Raw genomic sequence first — 24322 nt, 5'->3', positions numbered from 1 at the left:
ACAAGAGATTCTTAATGTGGAGTTATGTTAGTAGAATGGAAATGGTTGGAAATGAGCAAAAGGTAAATTTTGCATCAACATTAGGAAGCATTTTTATCATGTAGAAAGTAGTCAGTGTGGGATAGCTTGCCAGGTCATGTAGTAGCGGCAGAAACTCTGGGGGTTTTCTAGACCAGGTTTGATACAGTGTTAGATACTATCTAGCCTGTAGGTAATCAGAGCACAAGGTACAATTGAGCAATTAAATGGACTGGTGAGCATTGTTGGACTGAATGGCCTGTTCTCTTTATTATGTTATTTTATGTTATGGTACGATCAGGACTGAGGGTAACTGTTTACTGTACACTTGGAAATGTGCACATGGAATGCACATGGAAATCAGGCTCATATGAAGCAAGGTTCCTTAGTTGTTTGGGATTATGCCCACAACCTGCAGGTTATTGGTTTGAATCCCAGGTGAGACATTACACTTTTTATTTCAAGGTGCGTAATATAAATTGCACTGTGGATATGGGCCTCTACAAAGCTAATAAATAATTTAATGGATGTGTCGTAGAATGAGGATTGCTTTCACTACAATATAAGGGAAACAAACTGGTAGTGGACACCGTATAGCCATTTATGTTCTTTAAACACTGCTCTCAGGTTAATGGGCATTAACAGTGCTTCAGTAGAGTAGGCTTTCACCCTTAAATTTATTTCTGTCAGCCAGCAGCTGAGGTATACCTTGAATAATAGGGTGATTCCGTTCCCCAACCAATCAATAGCATCAGTTAATTAGGAACAGAGACCAGAGACCTGTGTATATTCACTGGATGCCCTTTTATGCTATAGGTCTTCAGTGAGAGGGGATGAAAATATTTCATAACGACCATGAGAAATGTTACTCTTCATCCTGACAGTAATATCTTGCTAATAGTTTTATGGAATATGTGTAGAAAATTTCTTTAAACGAGTTACAAATTTACTGCTTTGCATGTGATTACCCACTTACTCTCGCTGGCCTTGCCTTTTAGCACGTTGCCTCGGATGATGTTTGAATTCAGCGTGTCGAATGTCGTCTTGAATTTCTGGTCGTTTGACTGTCATTTCAGGTTCTGCTCAACGCATAACATGTTTCTTAACAGCGCTCTCTAGTACCTCGTTTATTAGGAAATCGAGCTCTTTGTTTCCCTGCCCTGGGCCTCTGGGGTCTACAAGCTGTCATTTTCTCACAATTGCAAAATTCCATCTTCCCTGCTGATTGCAATATTAAATAACAGGGCTGTCTGCTCGCCGTTCCCAGCACCTGTTTCACTTTGTGCGAACGCACTTGTCCTAATTCTCACAGCCAGAGCAACACGCTGTGTCTCTGAGAGCAAGTCAGTCTGCCAGCAGCACCAGCAGGGAAGTTTCTGGAAGGCAAAGCCCTGGATCTCCCACCCACGCGGTTCAATCGCACAGCCCGCGGTACGAGGCTGCAGGTGGCGGTGTGTTCGAGCAGTTAAGGGTGTGGAATTACAACTAGGTGGTTGCAGGTTTGTTTTTCCAACAACGTGCCACTGTCATATCGTTGAGCAAAGGTACTTGGAAACACTTGACCACAAATTGCTTTGGTATTTTCCAAACTGCACAAAATTAATAGTGTGGAAAAATATTGTCTCTATATAAATCAATTGATAATACAAGCAGTGTAATACTGTGAACTGTGTCTGAGAAGGGCTTGGAGACTTTGAGCTCCCGCTGTTTGCTTACACTAAGAATAGAGCTTTGCTTTAGCCTGAATCGTGCAGTGTATGTGTCAGTTTAAATTCCTCTCACAGGCGGCAGTTGCTGACAGCATATCCAGCCAGTTCGGCCTCCCCGTCACAAGCGATTTCTCAGACATCGATCCCCAGGCCCCTGTTGCGTTGACCGATTTCTTCTTCAGCCATTTGCAGGGTGTCGCACACTTTAATAATTTTGAGTTTTCGGGGAACGTACTTGGAATCCTAAACAATGAATTGCTTTTTTTTTTTCTAAAAGCAGTTTTTGACAGAATGGCGGGAGCGCCCGGCGGTACATGAATTTTTTTTTGTCACGACTCGGAGCGCTTCTCCCATGCCGAGGCCATTGATGGCGCTTTTCCTTGGTACGTGACGGCCTGGCTTACAGCGGGCAGAAATCAGACCGCTGGCACAGCATACTGATGAGCGCGCCCGTGGCTGCCCCAGCGCACCCAGCTCAAAAGGGGCAAGATTGCCCGCGGGTACACTCAAAAGCCCAGAGTGCGGGGAAGCGCTCCAGAAAGCGCTTATTGTTCGTGAACACAATAGCCAAACATTCAGCGACGGGCTCAGCCGGGCCCAGCGACAGCCTTGCAGACCAGCTCTGCGTGAGTTTCTTTACGGAAGTCGCACATCAAACCATGGCTTGTCTCTGATTATCTCTTGTTCTGCAAAGGAAGGAGTCTTTTGGGAAGATGACTGGAAACAGATTTAATTATGCGCTACAGTGCTGATGGAGGTGGAGCCAGAATAGAGCAGCCTAATCAGAGGCATGTTTCAGCTGTGTTCTGCACTCCTTCCTGGCTGTTGCCCAATCAGAAGGCTATGTGTTCACTTCAGTATCATATAGCTTACTTTCTGTCCCTTCATCCTTTCAGCAAATTCAGATTATAGTCATTTGTTTTATGTAGACACTGTCTCCAGTGGCCACAGATAATAGTGGTAGCTGGAGGGTTAAACTTTTTGTTTGTCTTTGATTTGATTGCACAGGTTGAGCGGTGATTGTGTGATGGGCTTCTTTCCCGAAGTGTTAACCTACGTTTGTGATGTCCTCTCATTTTCAGTGTATGCGTCCGTCAGCCTCTACCTCCTCCCCCAGAGACCGGCCACCCTCATCCTGTACGACGACGTGGTCCAGGTTCTGCTAGGGTCACCAGGTGAGCGCCCGCAGCCTCTTCTCCAACCTCTTCTGCACCAATCAAACCAGGAAATGCAGACGATCCAGAGAGCGTCCCTGCTGTTTTGAAGTGAGGTTTGACTCGGCAGGAGGGTTACACATACGGAATCGGTGTTTTCCACGGACGGCCTGACTGCACAGCTGACGGTGCTGCTGTCTGTCGGTGGTCAACCGCAGCCTCCAGAGTCCAGGCAGTCTAAGAGCTGCACTGTACTGGTCTAAAGCACAAGGGGGTTCTCTCCATTAGGCTGTGGTAGGGCCGTGACAAGGAAGGCCAGGGTCGGAATGGGGGGCGGTCTGGCTGACGTTGCCTCGCGGGGAGAGGGATTCCACCAGAGCCACGCCGTCTCCTCCAATGAGAGCGTCCCTACTGCAACATTCATGAACGGCTCTTATTGCTGAACAAGCTGGAGATACTAAACACTGATATCACATACAGTGGGAAGACCTTTGTCTGTATGAAGAAGCTGACGCCACTAAAGGTTTTAATTTGCCCCAGATAACACAGAATTGCTCTGAGGTCTTTTCAAGCCATTGTGAGAAAATGTGCTGTTAATGCCACTTTAAATTCATTTGCGTGGGCTAATGGCTTGCAAAGACGTACTCGTTCAGGAACAGGAAAGACATTTTGGCTCTCTTTTATGGATTTGTGTTGATTTTAGGACTTGATATGGATTAATGGTGGCATTTAGTCATTACATTGTGATATGAGTGGTTCATAATGACAGTGATGCAAATGGCTGTTCTGAGGGAATGTTTCCCCTGGTGTCTCTGTCACCTCAAAGATGTTGCGGTTTCAAAACCGGTCTCAGGTCACGCATCTGCAGTAGTAACGTCCAGCCTGGAATATGATTGTCACGATCAATGGAGTGCAGATCATTCTTCATTATCATGTCTCTGTTTAGTCAAATGTCGCCTTTTATGGCTATAATTCACCTTGGCAAGCTACATGGTGACTTAATTTGCGGTGGCAAAATGGAGCGCTCTTTCTTCAGTGGGGAAGGCAGTTGAACAGAAGTTTCACAGACGTGCAGCCCTTATCTCCTCAATGGTCCCAGTGTCTTTGACCGGCTGTGCGGAGGGTGGGTAATTTGGTACACTCTTCTGCTCTTTAGCTGTTGTATTGACTTACATTAGCGCCCTCAAAGGGAGCAGTGTTCGGACATATGCTAATGGGATTATTCTCCTCAGTGTGCTGCCCGCTTTCTCCCTGTGATTCACCGTTTGTCCCCAAAGGCTTTCATACCAAGCGCGCCCATGTGACCCGCAGGCCACTGAACGTGTCGGCACCACTTTCAATAGCGATGTTGTTGTCATGGCAACCAACACAAGCAGCCAAGTGGGATGTCGGCCTCCTCTGTGTGTGGGTCTATTTTGGTAATCAGAGTCCAAGATTGATTTACCTGCTAGTACAGGAAAGCCACAGTAATTTTCTGACTCGCTCTCATATTATAGTATGTGGGGTTTCTTTCTCACTTCCAGAGGGCTTCTTAGTACCTCCAAGTTTCCAGTCTATTTCTCTATCAGAAGCTGTGTGATTGGTTGAGATGTTATGAAGACCCTCACTAGCTGTGTAGTCATTTGTGGTTACTTTGGTTGAGCATGTGATGACTTGGGTAAGAATAGGCAGAGGAACAGTTGTATCACAGGGCATATGACCAGCTTGTGCCCTCTTCTGTTTCTAAGTGCACTCTTTATTTAGTCTGAGCCAGGGCTCATGCTGTATTTGGCCTATAAATGCAAAACCAAACAATCATAATACAGATGATTGTTCAGCATCAGCCCGTCCAGGCCATTACAGCAAATCACAGCAAGCTGTTGGGAAAGAGGGGTTAAGTATCTGCACAAGGGTTATATAAGTAGCATTGTCTTGTTTATATTAATATGTGTGGTATCACCCCTGGCATATCGTAAATTATTGGGGAAAAGTGAGGATGTTTGGATGATAAACTAGGGGTCCTCTGCAAAAGGGGCAACAATTTCCCCTAATATGCCTTTTTTTTGCAACTCTTAATAAACAGTAAAGTTCTGGATATGTTTAAAGCAAAATATTCTCTTTAATTCTTGGCTTACTATTTAGTTTATTACTAGTACAATCTTGGTATTAACCTTCTATCTAGCAATATGAAACAATATTACCAATTCATAGCACTGGTAATGCAGTAGAATCCACTTATTTGCATAATAGATTATCGCATTATTCAGGTATTTGCACTGAATTGCCAAATCCTGAACCATTTCATATTCTTGCCATTCTAACGAGATCACACATTTTCATAAGCCATTATTGCATATTTTGGATATTTTCATGGAATTATGTCCCAATTACATCACATAATTACAAATATACATCAAAAATATGCGTACGTGGCATAAATAAGCTGAAATTTTTCCTACAAAGGCACAAAACGACTCTGCTAAAATGTACAAAATGAGGTGGTTTCAGTGGAAAGTCACACGGATAGCGGATGCCTGAGTGGCATGCGAGGTCGTCGACGCTCTGTCCACTGTCTCATTCTTTTTATGCCAGTAAGACCCGGCTCTGTACCTCACATACTCCTTCGCGTGTAATGTGTGAATTGGGGGGACAGGTGAAAGAATCTGTGCATAAAGCACAGTTTACGGGATTGCAGCAGTTGCCATGGCGACTGTGGCAGGAAATGTGTTGCGCGAGCGCACCAGTGAAAGCTCTAGAAATCCCCCGTGTGAGAAGAGAGAGCTTTCGGCGCAGTAGACAAGTGTAAAAGGCAGCTACGCCCTTCCTTGCCTGCACCATATGGCCATTTTGAACACAACGGAGATTAGAACATGATGATAAACTTGAGCATGAGCATAAACTTGAGTTTCTGTTTAGAATTGCTTCTTGTGTCAGTGGAGTAATTGGTTGGTTTCACATATTCTATATCTTATTACATATGTGCACTATTCTGCGGATGTATTTTGTGGTTACAGAACAAAGTGTAACACACGTAGCACACACACAACCAGCGGTACTGCGTGCCCTTCTGTGAAGAATACAAATACGCCTCCGAGCCTCTGCTCGCCGGCTGAACTTGAGTTCAGCTGTCTTTCTGTTGCAGACAAACAGCCAGGTAATTGCTTTTCTCTTGCCTTGGATCTGGTGTGATAAGTATGCTTAGTCTGCTGTGTTTTAAAATAAAAGTCACACCATATAACCCATTGGAACATCAGGCCAAAATGATTGCAGGTGCCCTCTCTTTCCTACATTTGAGGACTGTGCAGACACCCTCTCTTTCCTACATTTGAAGGCTGCGCAGACACCCTCTCTTTCCTACATTTGAGGGCTGCGCAGAAACCCTCCCTTTCCTTTATGACACATCGTGTTTCATTACCAGGTGCCGTCGGGCATACGCGAGCCAGTTGGCCATCACGCCCTGCCGCCGTGGAACAGGCGCGATTCTTTAAAATCAGCGTTTTTCACTCTGCGGAATTTGCGGGAATGCTGTCGCAGGAGCTTTCTTTGTTGCTCCCGTCCCCCGCAGCGCCCGCTTCCAGGGAGCCTCGGTTTGGCGTTAGCGCCGCTAATGAAGACGGATTTTTATTAGCGCCCGACTCGAGCGCTCCCCGCCAGTGCTGGCCATATGCGGCGTGGCGTGCGAGCCCCGCGTTGTGGTCTGGAGCTACGGACGCTCTCTCCTCTCCGTGCTCGGAGAGCAGGCGTGTCTGACCTCAGGACCCTCGATCCCAGTCGGCGGGCACAGAGACGGCTCGGAGAGAAAGAGATCAATCAATCCCCCCCCCCCGCTCCGTGTAACAGATTCCCGTTCGAAAGCCGTCTGAGGCAACGGCTCGAGGCCCCTCATCGTGTCTGCTGAGCCCTCACGAGAGTGCGGCGTAATTATCGGGGATGGCCGAATGCAGCGTGTGGTTTATGGGGGAGAGATAACGGTGGGGGGAGGGAAAGGGGCGAAGCGAGTGTGTCTCATTGGACAACGCCTCTGCGCAGAGCGTGTTGAAATCGTAGGTCCTGTAACTGAGCCGTTTGGGAATGCTGGGAGTGCTGGAACCGTGGAGTGATGTCATCATCTGTCTGTGCCCGCAGTCGGGACCCCTCTGAGGGCACTGACGACACCACCACGAGGTCTGCTCGTGCCCCAGGCCGGCCTGTCCAGATGACTGATGGGACACATCCATCAGCCCGTGACCTGTGGCCCAGCCTTTGAGCCAGTGGTCCACCTCACCATCGCAGTTACAAAAAAGGGCACTAGACGAACGCGGTTCACTTCCCCGCTGAACCCGTCTGGCGGGAAACGCCCGAAGGTCAAAAAACGGCTGACGTCCCGCTGCACCTTCTAGTAAATGTTTGCGGTTCTCTTTCATCTCCCAGAAAAGTTAACGAGGCTCGAACTGTGCGTGCCACTTTACGTCAACCTTTGAGGATGAATGAAAAAATTTGCGGCTGGGAGTTTTGAACATCGTCTCCGCGGAGCTCGGTGGGCCGAAGTTTATTTTCTCGTGTTGTTTTGCTCTCCCCCTGTGACTTCCCGTTCACGGTCTTACGGTCTCGTAAACTGAAGCACGGTCGAGAGTTTAATAGCCGGCTGAGTCACGCTGTGACGCTCCCTTTCTTCCTAAAGTGCTGCGCCTCTCCAAATGGCTGCGTTCCTCCCGGCCTCGTGCTCCACAGCCGACGCGTGGCTCCACCAGGCCTCCCGCCGGGGCCCGCCGGTGGGCCCGGCTTTTCAAAGAGGACAGGGGCTGCCCCAGCCTTCTGAGTCAGGGTGTTGTGAGGATATACAGCAGACTGGGAATAGATGAGACGAGTAGGAACGAGTAGCGGGAGAGAACTGGCGTTGAAAAGAGCGAAACTCTTCTTCCTGCAGCCTGTGATGTCAAAATTGTACATTACTGTACAGTAAATCAACACTCCTGTATTATAATGGTCACACGCCTTCCAAGGAATTATGTGGCCAATCAGTTTTGACAAATCGGGCACATGGACCCAGAAGACCTGTTTGATCGCTGCATGGTGTCGATCACTAAAGTACTGGTGCTTTTCAGTGTTTCAACGGCAGCGACCGATTTGGTCTGTTTTGTGGAATCACAGACGAAGGTGAACCCCGGTGCGGAGCGTGGTGCTCAGCTCCGATACCGTGCTAAGCCCCGCCCACGTGCTGACTCGCATGCAGGATGTTGGCTGGATTTCCCAGAATGCTTCCTGTGCTTTGTCATCGCAGCGGCGCAGTGGAAGTTGCAGGGCGGCAGCTGCTGCGCCTACGCGCACGTCTGAGCCTGGCGAGCTCCCGGATGACGCCTTGCGCACGGCCTGCCTGTGGGGGTGGGAAACCGGGGCCTGGATGTCAGGTCTGTTGATGATCAGCTCGCGCGTGTTTGCCAAGGTCCAAATATGAAAAAGAGAAGAAGATTTGTATCTCAATGGGACTCAGTTTGTAACGCAGCAGGATTTGGATTCATAAAAACATGAATAATACTTTTATACTTGTATGAAGTGTGTTGTGGCCCTTTGCGGTCCCTGGGAAATTGAATATTTGGAGGTAGGTTCCTAACGTCTGAGCCATTTACGCCTTTCAGAGGTGACTTCAGTTCCCCTCAATGTGTTCCGGAACAAGCTTCAGCTAGTGTGAAAGAAGAGGGCGTGCAGAACGTCCCACAGGTCAGACCAACTGGTGCAAATCGGCAGTTGTCTGTGCCTGTCGCTCACAGTCGTTAACGAGATGTCCGAGTGCTCAGCCAGTCATAACTGCGGCTCACTATTAGCTGTCACTTCCTGCTCCCCCTTTTTTTCAAACCAAACGAGCCTCTGCTCGGCCTTGGTGTGCCGAGTGAAATGAATGACAGAATGTGTGAAGAAATGTGGAAGGGCCTGGTTCCCACTTGGCACACCTACCTTAAGCAGTTCAGTGATGTGTCCCACGGTCCCAAATCAAACCCCGACTGTGCCTGTGTGTGGCTGGAAGGTCTATGTGGTAATCAGACCTGGGTCAAATACATATTTGTTTTGGATTCAAATACTTTTCTGTGCTCTATTGATCTTGCCTGGTGTAATTGAGCCTGCCTGTATGACCAGAAGGCGGGGCTTGCACTTTTTGAGAGTATTTCATTGGTTCCACCAGACCAGATCAGTAAAGCATATAAAAGTATTTGAATCCAAAACAAATACATATTTGACCCAGGTCTGGTGGTGATACACAGTTGACCACGCCCCCTCCCAGGTGGGGAGGGGTTTCAGTCAGCAGGATGCTCCGCGTCTCATAGAGCAGGAGAGAGTCCGCTGGTCCGTCAGGCTTCCTGCTGCCACTGCCTGAGTGGCGCAGAATTCTGACATTATGCTGGCCATTTTTCTGGCGCATTTCTGAGAATGCACCTCCCAGTGCTCTTCCTCCCAAAACGACAGAGGATACCGCAGTGATGGAACTGTGCAAGTAGTATGGCTGGGCATTGCAAATTAGGCAAAAAACTGAAGACGAGGCATAAGAAGTGGTTTGAAAAATATTTGTATGAGAAAGTAGTACTTTCTGAAAGATCCTACGGTTTTTCTCTGAAAGAATAAATCCAAGTCGCTCTGCCATGAGTGTTCTCGTCAAGCGCACCCTGAGGCCTGCAGCCCAGACGTTCCTGGTTCAAATGTCATAGGCTGACTCCAATGTGACAGGAAGCCTGCAGCTGACTCCAATGTGACAGGAAGCCTGCAGCTGTGGAACACAAGTGACTTCATCCCACCTGTCTAAGGTGGGCTTAAGCCAGACAGGGTTCTTCTGGTTCAGAGGTACCTCCTAGAGGTTAACAGGGCACATACGTGTTACATGTTGTCATCAATGAGAGAAGCATCCTTGCTCCATTTGCAGATAGCTCTCCTGTAGTACAGTGTGCGGCTGTGAACTGTGATAAATAGCTATTGCCATCACGTTTATATTTAATGGAGTGCACTTCGCTCTTCACTACCTGCTGAAGTGTGGGTGACATAGTGACCGAGTTAACGCTACATACGCTGCCTTCCAAAAGTATGGAAACAGTGGATTGAGATGTGTTTATTTAATCCAACAATCCATTCCTTACTTACAGTTCCCTTCAGTGTGTTACAAACTGGATATGTGGTTTATATTTACATTTGCATAGTTATGTAATTTACTGTACCCTCCAAAAGTGTGGGAACAGCAGAGTGAATTTTTTGCTATATACTTAAGCTATTTGGATTTGAGATCGAAATGAATATGAGACAAAATATTTAACAAATTTTTTTACCACTTTTAGAAATGGCTGTTTTTGTGTTGAGTTCTCCCACTTTTCACCTGTGCCATTTCCATACTTTTGGATGGCACTGTAATTCAACAGGGCAGATTCAATTTCCAAAAGTTCAGGTGGAAAGGGGTGTGGGGGGGGGGTGGGGGTGATGCATAAAAAGAGGAAAAACTGTCAGAGAACAACGCAACAAATTTAAAATGACCCAAAGAGCAGGGTTTGTTGCACGTCCAACTTCTAAGCGGCTGAGGTCGAAAGACGGATGCGGACGGGGTGCTCGCGAGACGGGAGGACGCTACACGTCGCGCCGCCCGTTTCTGACCGGGGCGCTGAAGCTGCGCCGTCAGCGTAAATCACCCGCCATCTCGGCCAGCGCTAATGAGAAAGGACAACCGGCGCAGGAGCGGGGGTGGATGGGCGTGTCCGCGCCGAGCAGAGGGGAACGGAATCTGGGCCCCGGTGCAGCGAGCGAAGAGGCTGCTGTCAAACTGCCGGCTTCTCCCTTCAGGCCGCCCCTAATACGTCTTCCTCATGTGACCGAATGCATAACTGCTGCGGGGCCCTTTGAGGCACCCGAGGCCGCTCCAGCTGTAGGCCAATGCACGAGAGCCGCCGCCGTATGTAGCAATGCTACATGTTCAGTGTAAACTTAATGTAAGTGTGTTTACACACATGGAATGGCGCAGGAATAGCATTCAATTTAACTATTTATGTAACCACCTCTGTCTAACCTGCCCAACCCATTTTACCATTTACCCTGATGGATAACTCATTACATTTCTGTTCATTTTATCTCAGCTATTACACCAGGCCGACCAGTGGAGGATGGCTTCCCCTCTATAGCCAGGTTCCTCCTGAGATTTCTTCCCATTGGGGAGTTTTTTTTCTGGCCACCATTTTGAGTGTTTTTCTTCCGACTGGGGAGTTTTTTTTTTTTTGTTTCACCTAAATTGCTTGCTTCTTGGGTGTTCAGGCCTGGTTTTCTGCCCTATTTTCTATTGTATTCCCAATGGAAAGCATCTTTGTGACATTATCTCCTTAAAAAGCACCTATACAAACAAACTTGAATTGAATTAGTTTTGTTTTTGGGTCGGGCTTCTTTAACCAGGATTCACTGCAACCGGTAGTTTAACGGCTTGTAGTCTTAGACTGCCAGTGTTCTGTACCATAGACATGTGCCTCTGAGCAGTGAAGCAGCTTTCTCTCTCTCACCCTCACAATCCTGGGTGAAGGAGCAGGTAAATCTTTGTCTCCACTCTCAAAAACAACAGATGTAATGGCGACAGCAGGGAAGAAAAGTGCCATTTGAAATCTTTTTTGAATTGAGCTGTAGTCAGCGCGTGATTTTCTAAAAGGTGTGAACGGCGCTTAAATCGCCCGTCATATACAACTGTGACACACTTGACGTTGGACAAAACAAGATCTTTTCCTTTTAAACAGCTATGGACCTCATTCCATCCTATAATATAATAAAACAATAAATTCGTACTATTAAATGGATAATTCACAAGCGCAGTTTTCAGAGAAGGCGCTTTAGTGGAGCTGGAATGATCCTCACATTGCGCCAAGCCAGCTCTCTTATTGGCTGTGTATCTGAAGGCTGGTTGCTGAAGGTCGACCCAGATTCTGCTATAGGGTCAGAGGAGAGGGGTCTAGGTTGTTTAGGACCAGTTGGTGTGCCAGACTGTCTGGATTTTATGAGCTGGCCATCTGGTCACCTATTTGTTGCGGCTTTAACATTTTGTCTGCTCAATATGTTTGAGATAAAACCGATCAAGCATTAGCCTAATAGCAACATGGAATCGATGCTTTGGACTTTGCCTTGCTAACATTATGGACCTTCATCTCTCTTTTTTTCTTCTGTGTCCCTTGAATACAAATACTTAATAAAAACAATACAAATACTCAAATCAAATACTCAGCTCAATATTAACTTATAAAACACTTGGTTTGTGCACTAAAATAGTAGTCCCTCAGTGCTGGTGGCAACAAAAAAAAATTAAATTTTTACTTGGACACATGGTACTGCCACTGCTCCATTTTATTGTACCCTCCTACTCCATCTTATCTTCTGTGTTTACACTATGTGCTGTGTACACCTGATTATTGTTAAGTATCACCAGATCATGTTTAATTGTTATTCTGCTATTCCTCATCATCTATACTAGTTTATGAAAGGCTACCAGTATCTTAGCAGCAAGATTGACGACATAGCCCTGAGCAGAACGCTGGGTCTGTGGCGCAGGGAGGATTTGGGGTGGGCGCGCCATTTTCATTTTGCGCCTTCGTCTCTTCCCCCTCTTTCAGGCGCGAGGAACCAGCCGTTGGTGCAGTTCCCGAGGAAGGCCGTCCACCTGCCGGAGAACTCCTCCTACCCCGAGCTGTCGGCCGTGCTGACCGCCGCCAAGACCCAGTATGAGATCGGCGGCTTCCCCTACCTGCTGGGCCAGGAGATCAACGCCACGGGTGAGCCCGGGCGGTTTGCACACGCGCTATTACCGCGTCGTGTTCGAGCCTTAGGCCCAGATTCAACCTACACACAACACACTCTGTTATTAACTTAGAGCAGCAAAATTAAGTGACACGTTGTTTCAGACCTGCACTAGTATTGACCGTGAAAAGAATAATGTTGGGTAATTTAAAAATTGAAGGCTGACCGACTCCACGCACATAGCGGCACAGCTTGGCGTGCGCTACATCCGGCAGTGAAACTGACGGTAAAGTAATGGCGGTGAAAGATGTTGTCCGCGCCAGAAGTGAACGCGGCTCAGACCTGGCATGGCCTTCTGCAGCCCAGCTGCTCCGCAGCTTTCCGGTCCACATCTGTTCTGTATTTCCAGCTTGCTGCGTGGCACAGAGAAGTGCTTATGCACACAAACCTGCTCTACAATGCTGGACACATATGATATTATGTAAGCTGCTTCATTACATCGCTGCAGGTGCGTGCGCTGTGCCCTTCTGTGCCAGTAGAGACCAGAAGATATTTTCATAAGCAGCTAAAATACTGACAAACTAGCCTTTTAAGTTTCTTGTCCAGGCAGAAAAGAAATAATATGAAATCCTCAGAGAGGATATCTCCTTCACTAGCTATTTCTGCACTTGTTGTTCAAAACTTGCTGGGCCGATTATCCGTTGAAGACGGAATTTTTATCTTTATGATGAGTAAAGTTGAACGTTTTAATGAATCAGTCACTATATTCACATCAAATAATTTTAACAAACAGAGATGTGTGAGTCAAAAGTGAATTTCCAATGGATGCATTCCAAAGATGTGGTCTGCCTCAGTAAAGTTCACAAGCTCAATAAGTGAGTCATGTCAGTTTGCAAACCACAAATTATTGATTCATTCTTTGTAGAATAATGTTTAAAAGCAACAATATGTGTTCTTAAGCAATAGCTTAACAAGTTTGGGGTAAGGGCTAGTTTAATACTCAAGTCTATCTAAACACTTGCAAGTTGTGGAGAGGATTGATAGTTTTCAGAGAAGAAGAGTGCAACCCTGGGAGACAGCCGAGAGGGGATTCTCTATAAATAGGCCAACTGCCACCCTGCAGGAGAATTAAATGTGAGAAGAACTGAGAGGGGAAGAGATAAAAGGAACATCTGCAAAACATTTCCATGAGGAATTTTTTTTAAATGGTAGTCTTGGGACTTAAGTAATTTTGTGATAGAATATGGATATGAATAAGTAATATCGATGTAATCTACGAAAACCCACTGGTGAAGTGCAAGCAACACAAAGCGGACAGAACTGGTGTAGACACACAAGTCACATCACATATGCACCACATATGCAACAAGACTGCTATGTGTGTGGTGTAGATGAGCCTTAAATCTAACTTAACACACACATCTTTATGGCTGTGGGTTACGACTTTCATGTGGTGTGCCTGGAGCCTTGTGGGGTCTATAGCCTTCCGTAAGTTTCCCATTTAATAAAGAGAAACTGCCATTTTGTGTTTTGTCACAGCTCACAGATGAAGCAGTTGGCTGTGACAGAAATCTTAGGGTTATCACAGGGATTTCTAAAGCATCACAGTTTGCAGTGACATCAGCAGCTATGTGAAGTAGCACAGTACTGAGAAGTCAAGGGTCCTCGTCCTCAGATTCAAGGGCAAAATGGTACAGAGCACCGCTTCTCACGATAAATCAGTATGACCCACTACCAGGAGTGTGAAGTGACTTGTACGGCACACTGATTCATTGCATACAGTTTTTCATGGCTTACTTGGACACATTCATAAAACTTCTGAACTTGCAGTCTAAAGCTTGATTATCAGCATAAATTTAAAATGTTCTGTGTACTTACACCTCCATACTTACAGTATATGTCTGTAATTGTTTCTGCATCCCAAATAAAATACCTATTCAAGAGCTCCATCTTATTGAAGGAGGCTCCGTGTTCCTTGAGTTCATGATTAAATGTTATGTGCTACTTTCACAAGGAATTAAATTTTTATATTTTTGGGATGATATTAATTATTGTGATAAAAGATGTGAAAAGGGGCTAAAATGGAGGTGATGCTCACAGAAGATGAATAATGATGGGCTATCAGTAATGTAAGTTAAAGATGTTAGTGAAGGGGGTGAATTGGGTGAATTATCCAGCTAAAGCCTGGGCTCAGTTCGGTGAGCCAACCCAATGCTCTGAAATAGATAAATGCAGTACCTGTAAATAATATTGTTGACAATTGGTAACGATGACGACGGTCATCGCAGTGGGGGTGACACTGGTGACGTCCCCCTGTGTGTACAGGCGATAATGGCGGCTGGGTGGACCTGACGGCAGTTGCGGCGGTCAGCACTCACCTCTTCACTCGCAATGGGAGTGCCGTCCAGGTGTCCGAGCCCGTGCACATCTCCATCCCCCTGCCCTCCGACACCCCCGTGAAGGCCGCCACCAGCATCCCCGTGTGGAGGTTCGAGGCCCGGACAGGTGAGCGACGTCTGCCCCGGCCCAGTGACACTCCTGTCGGCTGGATGCAAGCCATTAGTGCATCAAAACCAGCTAATCCAGCTAAGTGTTCCAGCTAATCCGCAATGGTCCTGTCACTACAGCTGTGCTCTACGTCAGTGATCTTCATTGCTGGTACTGGAGCCCTGCAGGGTCTGCTGGTTTACGTTGTTACTCGGCACTTAACTGATCAATTAAAGCAAAATCAAAATACAGCATACCCTGTGGCTCTCCAGGACCAGGAACGAGGATCGCTGGTCTAGGTTGACAGGGACCCTCGGAAATCAAACCAGCAGGCTGTAGGTTCGAGTCCCAACTGTTTGCTGTGGTCAATGGGACCACCTAAACTGAGGTGTTCTATATAAATAATCAGTTATTTGAGTGTGATGGTGGGCCCCATGGTCTGCTCAATTCTGGATAGTAGGCCAAATGTAATCTTTGTAAGTCATTTTGGATTTCAGCACTCATAAAGAAAACAATGCAATGCAACATTTATTACTAGGATGCTGATTAGCTCTTATTGCAGTGAAGAGAATCTAAAAACTGAAATGCCATTTGGGGCCTGCAGTAGATTTTCACATTTTTACTTAAATATCTTTTTTTCCTCTCAAGACCAGGTGTTCCATAAATCATTCCATAAAAAAATAGCAATGTCATGCATTCAGCTAACTCTTTTAAAAATGAACATACCCATTTTCAATCCTGTCAGTCAAGGCGATTTGATTTTGGTTGTAGCCTTTGGTTCTTTTTCTGTCAGTTTAAATATGTAGTCAACCATTTGTCATCCATTTTATACATCCACTTGAAGTGGATGTAAAAGATGTATGTGAAGTGAAGCCATTTATGAGTGGTACATTAAGTAAAATTTGACTGAAACAGTGCAGGAAACTGGTAACAAGACTCAACTTTGGTACAGGACATCTGTATTTTTAGGTATTTTTAAAAAGTATCGGTTTCATTTGTCATTGACATTAGTGTTTGTTAGTACTCTATTCCCATTCCACTGGCGTCATTGAGTGTCTGGTTCTGTTTTTATCCTCGTAGATCAAACCGTTTTGAGCATTTAATTCACCCTTAAAGCACCAGGGAGACAGCTGGGCCCACGTTGTGTCTGCTTCCCAGACAAGGAGCGCATCTTTTTATTCGCAGTCTGACTGTAAAGTTTTTTTAAAATGTAAAAACACATGAAACAAACCCCTCAGATGAAAGCACTGTTATTATGAACCACCAAATAAATAATCATGGTTAAAATCCGTGCTGGGGTGAGAATTACGGATGGTTCCCCGTCTCTTTCCCTGTCTGGCTGTGAATGGTTAATCTACATGAGCCCTGTAGCATTTGCATGTTTGAGCACACCGTTATGCAACAGCGAGCAGGCTTTCAAAGTGGCTGTGCCAGACGACGGCTTCCCCTGCGGATTGGGGCAGCTCTCCTCTCTTTCATCTGCTTATAGAAATAAGGCTGCAGAGGTAGAGCCTTGACTCGTTCCTTTTATCTGTAGAGGGGGGGAGCCTTAACTCGTTCCTTTTATCTGTAGAGAGGGGAGCCCAGACTCGTTCCTTTTATCTGTAGAGAGGGGAGCCTTGACTCGTTCCTTTTATCTGTAGAGAGGGGAGCCTTGACTCGTTCCTTTTATCTGTAGAGAGGGGGAGCCTTGACTCGTTCCTTTTATCTGTAGAGAGGGGAGCCTTGACTCGTTCCTTTTATCTGTAGAGAGGGGAGCCTTGACTCGTTCCTTTTATCTGTAGAGAGGGGAGCCTTGACTCGTTCCTTTTATCTGTAGAGAGGGGGGATCCCAGACTCGTTCCTTTTATCTGTAGAGAGGGGGAGCCTTGATTCGTTCCTTTTATCTGTAGGAGGGGAGCTTGACTCGTTCCTTTTATCTGTAGAGTAGGGGAGCCTTGACTCTTCCTTTTAATTGTAGATATGGGGAGCCTTGACTCGTTCCTTTTATCTGTAGAGAGGGGAGCCTTGACTCGTTCCTTTTATCTGTAGAGAGGGGGAGCCTTGACTCATTCCTTTTATCTGTAGAGAGGGGAGCCCAGACTCGTTCCTTTTATCTGTTAGAGGGGGAGCCTTGACTTGTTCATTTTAACTATAGAGAAGCTAGTTCATTTTATCTGTAGAGGAGTCTTGATTTGTTAATCTGTAGAGGGGACACTCAACATCCCTCCATTGAGCACTGTTTCATATGCTATTCAAAGTTGTATTTTATAATAAAGGCTGTATCTGCATGGAACTTTTTTAAAAAAAAGAGAGTCCATATTTTACGAGCAAGCCCCTGAAAATTTTAGACGCTGGTAATTAAGCCTGTGACCGCAGCTTAACGAGACGGCACGGACCGAAGGAGACAGACAGCCGCCGAGGCCAGAGGGTGTGTTTGAGATTTCAGCGGTTCCTCCTAATTCTGTGGGCCCCGGCTCCAATGGGGACTTAATAAAGAGGAGGAGACCACCTTTAAAGCCCCTGCCTTTGTGTCGCTTCCGGGTGCCTGGCGTTAGATCTGGCCACGCCCGCAGCGTGCACGGCTGCACATGTGCAGCACACGGAGGCTCGCGGCCTGTCGACGTGGCGCTGGAGGTCCGCGAAACCGGGTGCCGGTGCCAGCTTTTCGATCCGGCCGGCGCGCGGCGTGCTAACGTCTGAGCCGTCGGAGCGGTGACCGGAGCGACTCCTCCCTCCGAGGCTCCTTCAGCTGGGCCCTTGTTGCCACAGTAACGTGCATAGAGATGGCGAGAAAGTGAGAGAGAGAGAGAGAGAGAGAGAGCAGGGAGGGCAGAGACAGAGAGACTGCCAGGGAATAGGGATGGAGAGGCAGTGTGTTTTTCATGCGTGACATGCTCCCCCTTCTGCTCTGCTCCTCCACACCTAACCCACATTTCACATGCATTAATCAGCAACGGCGCGAATATAGGGCAAACTCACAGGGAGCATACCCAGGTTTCTCACTGGAGCTCCAGACCCAGACCCATTACTGACTTCACTCCCGTACCCTCGGACCCGGTGGGCGGCCCCTTCCCCGGCCTCACCTGCCTTCAGGTCTCTGCTCTCTAAATCTATGCGCTTCGTAAACTCTTTCCTCATTATCCACGCCATTCATATTCCCCACAAGTCTTTGCTCCTTCCTTCCCAGCGTAAGCCTTTCTGTGCCACACCGAAGGTCTGCATTCAGCTTCGCCGTGTAAAGTGGTCTGGTTCAGGCGTGTCGATTGTTGCCCACAGCATGCCGTGGCTTCTCCCCCGCCTGGCTGGTGCAGAGCCTTTATCTTCACCTGTGTGTGACGCTACCGTTGACAGTTGAGAGTGTGAATGCAAAGCACCGATCCTGGAATTTAATACAGGAAAGCGGATGTGGCCTCAGGACATGCCAACCAACAGGAATAGGAGGTGAAGATGGAAGGGGAAGCGAGGGTATACGTTAACAAAAGGGGGGGATGACACGGAGACACAAATAGAAATTAAAGAACGTTGCCAACGCAGATGCGCTCCTTAATTCAGACCATGAGGCTGGGAAATCTCTGGAGGGTTTGTCTAATCTTCAGTGGAAATCTGTTCATTTTTGAGGAAGGTGTCTTGGTTACCTCCCTTACGTATCTGTTTACATGTAAGCTCGGGATTGAATTCCAAGTGAAGTGTTGCTGTTGTACTAATATACAATGTGTATGAGGCTGCTTTTCCTGAAATATTCCTTGGAAAAAACTTGCGAGACTGAGAAGCAGGTAGATCTTGTTGAATCAATGAGAGGTTGGTCTATAGGAGCTGTAGACCTAAGGGGTATCCCTACAGATATGAACATAATGCCTGCTGCCACTTACTGAGACAAACAGAACAGAACCCACGAGGCACGAGGCAGTCACTACCTAGATTGGAGACCTCCACTCTTAAATGTGTTGAAGGGTCAGGAGGCCTTACATTTTAGCACTTAGCTGACCCTCTCATCCAGAGTGACTTACACTGTCTGCCGTCTTCTTTATAGAGTCCATTTATATTGCTGGATATTTACTGAAGCAATTCCGGGCAAGCTCTTTGCCCAAGGGCACAGTGACAATGCCCCATCAGGGAATCAGACCTGCAACTTCAGGGTTACAAGCCCAGCTCCCAGACAATTATACTACACGGCCACTCCGTAGGACACAGTATCCTGCCCTGTGGACCTATTTTTATATTGATGGGGAACCTATTGGAGGTGACACCTTTCTAATAAGATCCTTACTCAGGGTAATAACTCCCTACTGCCATTAAAGGTTCCTTTCTTCTCTTTGAGAAAAGGAACTGTCCTCACTCCTCCTTGTCTGAATCTTTCAGTCTTGACACATAATCACCTCCTAAGTTTTTACTGGCCGTGTGCCTCTTGGCTTTGCTCCTGGCATTAAGTCTATTTATCTTGTGTCCAGCTGTACTTCTCAGGTTGGTGCTGCACATTGATAGGGGCCAGATGCTTTCCCTGGCTGTAATTAACTTAGACAACTTTGGATCAAAGACACTATACAAGCCTTTCATGTAATGAGAAGATTGGGAAGAGCATCAGTTGCCTGAGGTACCTGAGTGACGCATTGATTCCATGATGGTCTCAGGCCTTTTGGTTCTGGTATGGTTTGTCACTCTTTGGCTGCTTAGTCAAGCAGGCCATTTCTGTGCGCTAATTGCCAGGCAACCCACTGCCAATCAGGATTGCGCCTGCATTAAATGCCTCTTCTGTCCTAAGGGTTTTTTTAATGGAGATTAAAATTATGTGTGTGGCCAATCTGAACAAGGGGGAGTGACTCTGCTGGAAAGAAGAGCATGGCATCTGATGAGCAGAAAGGATTCCAGGTGTGTGCGCTGTCCCGTGTGTGTGTGTGTGTGCGTGTGTGTGCTGTCCTGTGTGTGCGTGTGTGTGTGCATCTGCCTGTCTGTCTGTGCCTATGTGTGTATGTGCCTGTAGGCTTGCAGTGTTAGGATCGCCAGCCTATAAGAAAAGTCTAAATGTTTGCAAGACATTGCTGTGTTCCAGTGATAAATAGTCTTATCAGTATGTAAAAAATGCTATTGTCTATATCCCTAAGCACAGGTTAGTATAATAGACTTTTAAACATGCATTTGTATTTGGTAGGAAACCGAAGGACCGCCACTTCTTACCATATATTTAATTTTTTTTTTCTTTGGTGTAATCTATGTATCGCTGCGCATACCAATAAAATACTGAAACGTGTCTTGTTTCATAGAAAACTGGTAGAATACATAGAGGCAAATTCCATGTTTTTAACCTCCCATGCAGCCCCTCCCAACTTGAGCACTGTCCTCATGAGTGGTGTTTGTACAGCAGTCCCTTTGTCTCACCCCTCCCTAAAGCTCAGAGGCTAAGAGGAAGCCTCCCCTGCCAGAAACACCAGGATGTCTGCGGCTAACCCTCCGCTGTTTTTCCTAGATCCGCCGCGTCCGAGTGGGCTTTTGAACCCCTCAGTTGTGGCGAAGGGCTGTGTGTACAGAAAGGCCAGGTGAAGGAAGATGGGGATTACTGTAGGAAAGCCCCTTTGCTTTAGCCGGGGATAGCGCCTCCCTGCACAGCCATGCCCACAGCGCCCCCTTGTGGTATTAGCTAAACATGTATTTTCGACAAACATGTTTTTAGCAACTTGACAGTCCTGATCACACTATCCATCATACTTAAGTGTACTGTTAAGGATTAGGGTGGATGGGAATGCACTGTTTCGATCCCCTCAACAGTTATTGCAAAGGCATTACAAAGCTTTTTTCAATATAGCCGGGACTGGAAATGGAAGCCCTGACTTTGCTTCTGGTAGCATAGCACAGATCTTTGAATGGCCATAAATAGCAGTATTCCGAAGGGGGTGAACCTGTCAGGCCTGACTAATGGATCTGCCGCTATGTTGTTTCAAGTTCAGCGGCCGCCGCTATGACAAAGGCGGCATACCCCTTGCTTTTCATCGCGCAGCTAGCATACTCACCGCATCGATTCAGTTGCGTCGTTTATTCCGTGGATAGATCAGCTGCTCCCGTGGACTCCACAGCGAGAGGCACGGACTATATTTCACACACCAAGGCAATTCCTCCCGTTTTTTTTATTTTTATTTATTTTTTTTTTTATCACCAAGCCCGAGGTGAAAATTATAGTGTGTGCCAGATAGCAGTTATCTGCGGGCAGCTCTCTTCAGTTTAAAGGCTTATAATTGGCAGGGCTTTTTACAGCCCGACCTATTTGCTTGTCAGCGGCTCCGGGGATAATTACAACGATTCTAAGTGCCGCTCGGCGAGGGAGCCGGATTCATCCCCGCATTGTTTTTGTCGCAAGTTGAGCGTCGTTCTGTGGAAGTGGGCGGACACAACTGGAGCACCACGGCACATATTTTAACTGACGGACAGCTCTGCGTGATTTATGGTCACATGCTGATTCTTGCCGATAATGTCGAGCCGCAAGGAGGACGGTGCCGGAAGGGGAGCCCGTTGTTTGAACTGGAAGGTGCTACGCTTTGGACTGGAACAGAAAGGAAGGCTCTCTGTCACAGAAAGGTTGCAATGAACTGTTGATTTAAAGTGTCTGTGGTCAGTTTGTCCCAAACCGGTTGTTAACACTGGAAGACTGAGGTGTTCTGTTGGAAAGACGCCTCTTCACCAACGGGGCTTGGTTGGGTGAAATTCATTCTTTGCCTTGGAGCTGGATAACAGTGGGGAAAGCCTAAGGGAACTCTTTTCTTGAGGTAGGGACTGCATCCCTTTCCCAGCATGCATTGCAGGCTGTAACATTAAATATGCCGAAGAGGGCCCTGGCACTGTCAGTCTGCAGAGGGGGTGACCAGACTGGGTCCCCAGAGAGGCATTCTGGGACATCCGTTTCAGTGGTGCTCATTAATAAATGAACAGCCAGTCCCCCAGACTGAAAGCAGCCTCCTCGTTCTCCTCCTGTTCTCAGGCATAGCTGTATAGCCTTGAGTGTGCTCATGCCTGGAAGCAGTAATATAAACCCCATTAATCTCCTGGCGCTCGGCAACGACAAAAGGGAGTGAAATCCCATAAAAGGACTGGAGCAGAACTGCCGGTTCACCCCAGGGTGAGATTTAACAGTGAGAGTGGCTGGATGTCATTGTGTTTGCATTGTGTTTACATTTGAGGAGAGAGAGAGAAAGAGAGAGAGAGAGAGAAGTATTTGTCACTTTGACATGAGTTCAAAATATATCCTGATTTTTAAGGTCTCTGTAATTTAATAATATAAATGAGACCCAAAGAAAGTATTTTAAAGAAATATCCTTCTTGTATACATTTATTCATGCTGATCCTGGGTCATTATTTGTAAAATAAAAATAGAAAATACAGCAGTGCTGTATAACCCAGATAATACTGTTGCCTAAAGGCAGTTCCTTTAGGAGCCATCATATATCATTTCTGCTTGAAAGCCTTTTTGTAATTAAAATAAGGCATTATCATAAAACTGGGAACAAAGGTGCTGCTAGAAGTGGGGGGCAGGTAGAGGTCAGACTTTTCTCTGGATCCCTCCCTTTCCACCTCAGCTGAGGTGTGGTGAGCATTCTACCACAAAATGGCTCCCATGCATTGCCTCATTGTGGCTGAGATTAGCTTCACTGCAAAGCTGTTTGAGACCGTGAGAAGGAAAGGAAAGAAACAACTGCTGGAGACACAGAAGTCCTTGAAGGAGCCTGTGTGTGCGAGAGAAAAATGGATACATTTGAGCGTTGTTCAGCCAGAACAGGCGTGCGCATCATTTCTTGATAAGAACTCCATTAGACTGCTTGTCTGGCTTTTGGGGGAAACAGTATGTTGTGACAAGGCATGTTTTTATATTTAATTCCTCAGTTGACTAGCCACTGTATTTTCATTACCCTCGGAAGCCCATCATTGTTTTGGCTCTTGAAACCATCTACTGACAGCAAGTGCGACTTTTTTATCATCATGTTTTTGTTCTTTTTAATGATCCGCAAACCTGTTTTTGGGATGTCATGGACTAGGCTATAAAGGCTTGGGTGGTTCTGTGAGTAAACTTAAATCAGGAAACAGGTTTGGTTTGATCCATCTAATATTTTCATTTCCGCCATGTAATGGCCATCCATTTAGTCTTCTTGGTTCATTCATTTACAAACATTGAATGGATTTTTAAAAAACTTTTAGACTTCAATTAGATGGAAATGTTTTAATGACCATTGTATGGTTTTAAAAATCCCATGTTAGGAACAGGCCTTGGCATACTTTAACAGCACGTGTCTTCACTGGTGGCAAATAAACTGAAACTCTTTGACAAATGACTGCACTAAATGCTGTCAGGGGACCTGACTCGGTGGTCTAGGTCACTGGGGTTATACACATTCGTCTTGCGCTCTGTGTTTTGGCTGACTGCGCCTTCTCCTCTTTACAGGTCTGTGGGTGAGGAACAGGACGGGGTACATTAAAAAGGAGGGGATGCAACTGACCTGGAGTTTCGTGGCCCCGCAGTTGGGATATTGGGTAGCGGCCATGCCTTCCTCTGCAGGTAAAGGTAGTGGCGTATCCTGGACACCAGCAGTCACGGTTTTATGTCATGCTTCACATCTACCACTGCATGACGAGTGTTCCATTGGTGGATGGAACAAGAATCTCAAATAGCAATATAGAACCCTCAAGAATGTATAAAAAAAATGTGTGTCAAAAGAAATACAGTGCACTCCACAATTACTTGCACCCCTGGTAAAGATGAACAAAAAAGTCTATGAGATATATAATACAAATACTGGCATATTAGAATGTCCTACTTTCATAATGATTCAATGGAATCAACCAATGCATTTATTTTAGTTTTTACAAATATTTACAACTATGTGCAAGGATAACACTACCAAGCCATCTTCTATCGTGTTTAATGAGATATGTATAAACATATTGGGGGGATCTTTTACCACTTCTCCCACCAATTCTGTATGGAGGAAGGGTCAAAGACACCACCCCGTCAATATTTTCACCAATCTCTTAAAGCTGAGTTGGAGGTGTTTCTTACGGAACAAATTTTCTGCTCAGTTAGCTATGTCTTGGTTTCTTTTAAGGTATGCTAGGGATCGTTGTCTGAATAAAAGATCCTTTTGCAGACGAGATTGAGCTTCCTGGTAGAGGGAATGAGGCCAGAATTGTATTCGTATAAAGTATAATTTTTTTTGAGCATACAGTTCAGCTCTTTATTTGTTTTACTTATTTATACAGCTTTCCCTGCTCATCTTCATTAAGGGTCTGAATAATTTTGGAGGG

General features: G+C 46.3%; 1 protein-coding gene across 1 annotated transcript in view; it reads left to right on the top strand.

Annotated features, from left to right (window-relative positions):
• Positions 1-24322, top strand: part of LOC135247804 (protein FAM171A2-like) — a 50362-nt gene that overhangs the window by 18512 nt on the left and 7528 nt on the right. The window contains exons 3-6 of the mRNA XM_064321658.1: positions 2810-2902; positions 12451-12609; positions 14900-15079; positions 23463-23576. Of these exons, the coding sequence (XP_064177728.1) occupies positions 2810-2902; positions 12451-12609; positions 14900-15079; positions 23463-23576 (546 nt within the window). The remainder of the gene's footprint in view (positions 1-2809; positions 2903-12450; positions 12610-14899; positions 15080-23462; positions 23577-24322) is intronic.

The sequence above is a fragment of the Anguilla rostrata genome, chromosome 2 (genome assembly GCF_018555375.3).
Source record: "Anguilla rostrata isolate EN2019 chromosome 2, ASM1855537v3, whole genome shotgun sequence".
Classification (NCBI taxonomy): domain Eukaryota; kingdom Metazoa; phylum Chordata; class Actinopteri; order Anguilliformes; family Anguillidae; genus Anguilla; species Anguilla rostrata.
Note: the sequence above shows the minus strand (reverse complement) of the source record. Positions and strands in the feature narration are given on the sequence as shown.